This window comes from Nymphaea colorata, chromosome 10, assembly GCF_008831285.2.
Source record: "Nymphaea colorata isolate Beijing-Zhang1983 chromosome 10, ASM883128v2, whole genome shotgun sequence".
Taxonomy (NCBI): domain Eukaryota; kingdom Viridiplantae; phylum Streptophyta; class Magnoliopsida; order Nymphaeales; family Nymphaeaceae; genus Nymphaea; species Nymphaea colorata.
In genome coordinates, this window is record NC_045147.1 from 24,062,260 (window position 1) to 24,065,761 (window position 3,502).

Consider the following 3,502-nt stretch of genomic DNA (forward strand, 5'->3'; position numbering starts at 1 on the left):
GTTAAGATCCCAACTATTCCGGTCAAGCCATGGCAGTTGAGACTTTACTGCAATAACTTTTCGTGGAGTAGTAGGTCCATTACTGCTCCAATATCAAGCTCGAAACATGGTTTTGTCATCAAAATTGGCCCCGAAATACTCGTTTGGCTGGGCAATTCCTGAAAAAGTAAAATCGGTTGGAAAGAAAAGGACCCGACGGGAGGACAGGCGTCGTTGGAACTATTATTTTACAGCATCATGCTGACCTCGACGAAAACACTAAACAAATCGCATCGAACATTACCAAGAACATTAAAGTATCTTCACGTAGAGGAAGATTGTTTTGTTAAATAGCGTTAAGTATATTATATATTACTACACGAGACGCATAGTAGAAGGTCTTGAGAAAAATAATTTACGTGAGAAAGGCAGGCCAAAAGCGTCGACCTCCGGAATTGAAAGAAGGGATAGGGATGGTGGGGACGGAGGTGGGGCGGCCCACATCATTTAAAGGAGGCGCCGCTCGGCAGCCAACATGAGGAAGCCACGGCGTGACGTTTTTTGAGGTCCCCTCTCCCCAAGGCGCGAAGGGCACCCACATTGGTCGGTCGCAACGCGGGAAGGGAAGATCCGAGCAATAAATACGGGAAGCCATCCCGGTGAGAGAGAGAGAGAGCGTGGAGGTTAGGCCGACCGAGCCACTCGCGCCAGTTACTGGGCCCCTCCACCCACCCTCCTCTTCCCTCATAAATTCCCTCCCTTCTCCTTCTTCTTCTTCCTCAATCCTGCCCCCTCTCGTTTATGCGAAGAAGCAGCAGCAGAAGGGAGGAAGCCATGGAAGGAGTATCGGTGGGGGCGTACAAGGGCCTAAGGCGGTACTGGAGGAGGAAGAGGTACGAGCGGCTCGATGGAGGGGGTTCGAGGCGGAGGGGCCGCGTCGAGGCGGCGAGGATGGGCGGGAGGAAGCGAGGGTGGAGGATCAAGATGACGCCGAAGATCCGCCTCTTCCGCTTCACCCTCAGCCTCCCCTCTCCCAAGGCTATGCTACTTCGGCTCCGCGACGGCTACATCAGGATGATGCTCAGCATCTCCAACTCCCGCGTCTTCGCAGCCGGGGGCGCGGGAGCCCTGGGCACGGGCTTCGGCGGCCAGCCCGTCGGCAACTGCCGCCCGTTCGGGGCGGCGCCGATCAAGGAGTACGACGAGAAGGTGCTCGTCGAGATCTACAAGTCGCTGGTGGCGAGGGGCCAGCTGCCCGCCGCCCAATTGTGATAGGCTCCATTCCTTGAGGCCATTTTCTCTTCTTTCCAATTAATATAATGTGTCTTATTTTCCCCGATCTGTCATCAAACCCCCTTTTCTTCCTATTTGATCGTTACAATTCTGTAAATATTCGCGGCACCCACTCTTTCCTCCTCCACCACCAAGTCCTCTTCTTCTTCTTTTTCCTCCCCTCTGTTGCTAATAAAATTACAGCTTCACTTCGAGGGAGTGTGAATTTACGCAAGCTTTTACTTGTTTCTCCGCGAACGTCGGGAAGAGCATGACCGTCTTTTCCTAACCTGACCGTCAACGGCAGCTGCCGGGGTTAATGCTTGCCTTCGATCGAAAAATCACAGAGTTCTCGTTTTCCGATTCCTTTTCCGTCTTAATCGCAAATCGGACTGACTCCTCAAGAGTGGTCGAGCCCACGGTTTAGCAGAAGCGGAGCAGGGGCTCGGTCCAGGCCGGCGTCTGGGAACCGGTGTGTCACCCGCATCACATGGTGTTGTGGGCCATTCGATTCGGATAAAAGACGAGTATCGACTCGATGAAAGGCTTGATCATGTATTCATTCTCTAATTAGCCGCGGTTCCAGGTCCATTAATATGTCGCTTTTATCAAATACCTATCAGTTCGGTTCCGTTTTAATGCACTGTTGGTCCCCGCGTATGATAAAAGGCCACTGTCTGTGTTCTTTTATGTCAAGCACTGGGACCCCCTCACGATGACTTGAAAGTAATAAAACTTACTTCCCATATAGAAACGTTAGTAAAACCCAAAATTTATATTGATCTGAAGTTCATATTTTATATCGATAGCGTTTCCCCGTGAGTGAGCAATGAGTAGCTACGGCTCTCTTCTCCTCCTTCTTTGCCCCCCAATCGGTTACGAGAATCGAACCAAAGAATCTTCCGGTTCTTTATTAAGCGGGCTAGGCTAGATCTCCCTTGGATTGAGAATTATTTCTTTGGCTTCTAAGTAAAGTGCCAAGATCTGGCTGTTACTACAAGCGACCCCTTCTTATTCAATACTTGAACTATCATGCTTAAACATTTAAGTTTATGGCATATATCATAGAAAAAAATGAGTTTGTTCCTCCATATTCTAAACCTAGGGCTGAAATCGGACGGGAACACGAGTCACCTGAGTTTTATAAATCTTTTCTGTAGATGCAAGTACGCGGCCCGCATTTAATTTATAGTTCTGGCGGGCAGTAGACTTGAGAGTCGTGGATTGAAGATTCTAAATGCTCATTAATTTCAAGTGGGAGAAAACGAGAAAGGTTTGACTTGGAGAAGAGTTGGGCGTGGCATAATCACATCCTCAGCAAGCGACCGGGCCAATTCGTCCCGCAGAATGCCCCACTCGTCGCACACCAACTTGCAGCAGAACCTGATTGAAAAATGCAAGACTTTCCCTTCGTGCAGCGAAGCGTGCTCCAACTGCACTAAAAAGTTTTGCTTCCCCCGTGCAATTCTGAGTGCGCGCATTTGGATGAAAAGCTCACCACCCGCACTACACTAGATTGTGTTTCATGACTCTGCGACCAATATAAATAGTGATTTTTTCTTATATTATATTATATTATATATATATATATATATAGGTAGTGATTTTTTCTTATATATTAGTAAATGATATTTGAACTGAGACATGATGATCTGTGCCGTGCATGGTTCCTAGAACAAATATAAATAAGCCTTCCCATTGATGATCGTGTAAAATAATGTAATGGTAACCCGTGAGCTGAACAAATTCAACAATCAATAGAAAACATTTTTATGAAGTTACGCGACATTGACATTTTTGTGAAGTTTGGCAACATTAATGTCCATGTTGTCATTTTTTTAATGACCTAAGTTTAAGTTAAAAGGTAGTCCAGCCAGTTGGGTTGGAGGACTTGTCATATCCATATCATATCTTAGTTCAAATCTTTAAAGATGTTATCTTGATGGTATTGAAAGATATTGAACTTGAGATTTGTTGTGTTGTTATAAAGATTAGCTAGATTGGTTTTTTGTCTCTTCTTCTTTCTCTCTCTCTCTCTCTCTCTCTCTATATATATATATATATATATATATATATATATATATCAGCCATCTAATCAACAAAATATTAACTAGTATTGTATTTAAAATTACAAACCGGCAAAAATTGAAATTAAAATTGAAATAAAAAATAAGATGCCAACTGTTCCCCTGCGTCTAGAGTCTGTACAGTCCTTTGCTTTTGCTGTATTTGTTTTGCTTATGTTGAGTCT

At 45.5% G+C, this 3,502-nt stretch overlaps 1 protein-coding gene across 1 annotated transcript; it reads left to right on the plus strand.

Annotated features, from left to right (window-relative positions):
* Window positions 1-813: 813 nt before the first annotated feature.
* LOC116262704 (uncharacterized) lies at window positions 814-1,251 on the plus strand. Its single transcript, XM_031642186.1, has one exon. It carries the CDS (start codon window positions 814-816, stop codon window positions 1,249-1,251), a length of 438 nt encoding a protein of 145 aa, XP_031498046.1.
* Window positions 1,252-3,502: the final 2,251 nt, after the last annotated feature.

Coding starts and splice junctions, on each gene's coding strand:
- LOC116262704 (XM_031642186.1), top strand. CDS start 814: ATGGAAGGAGTATCGGTGGGGGCGTACAAGGGCCTAAGGCGGTACTGG.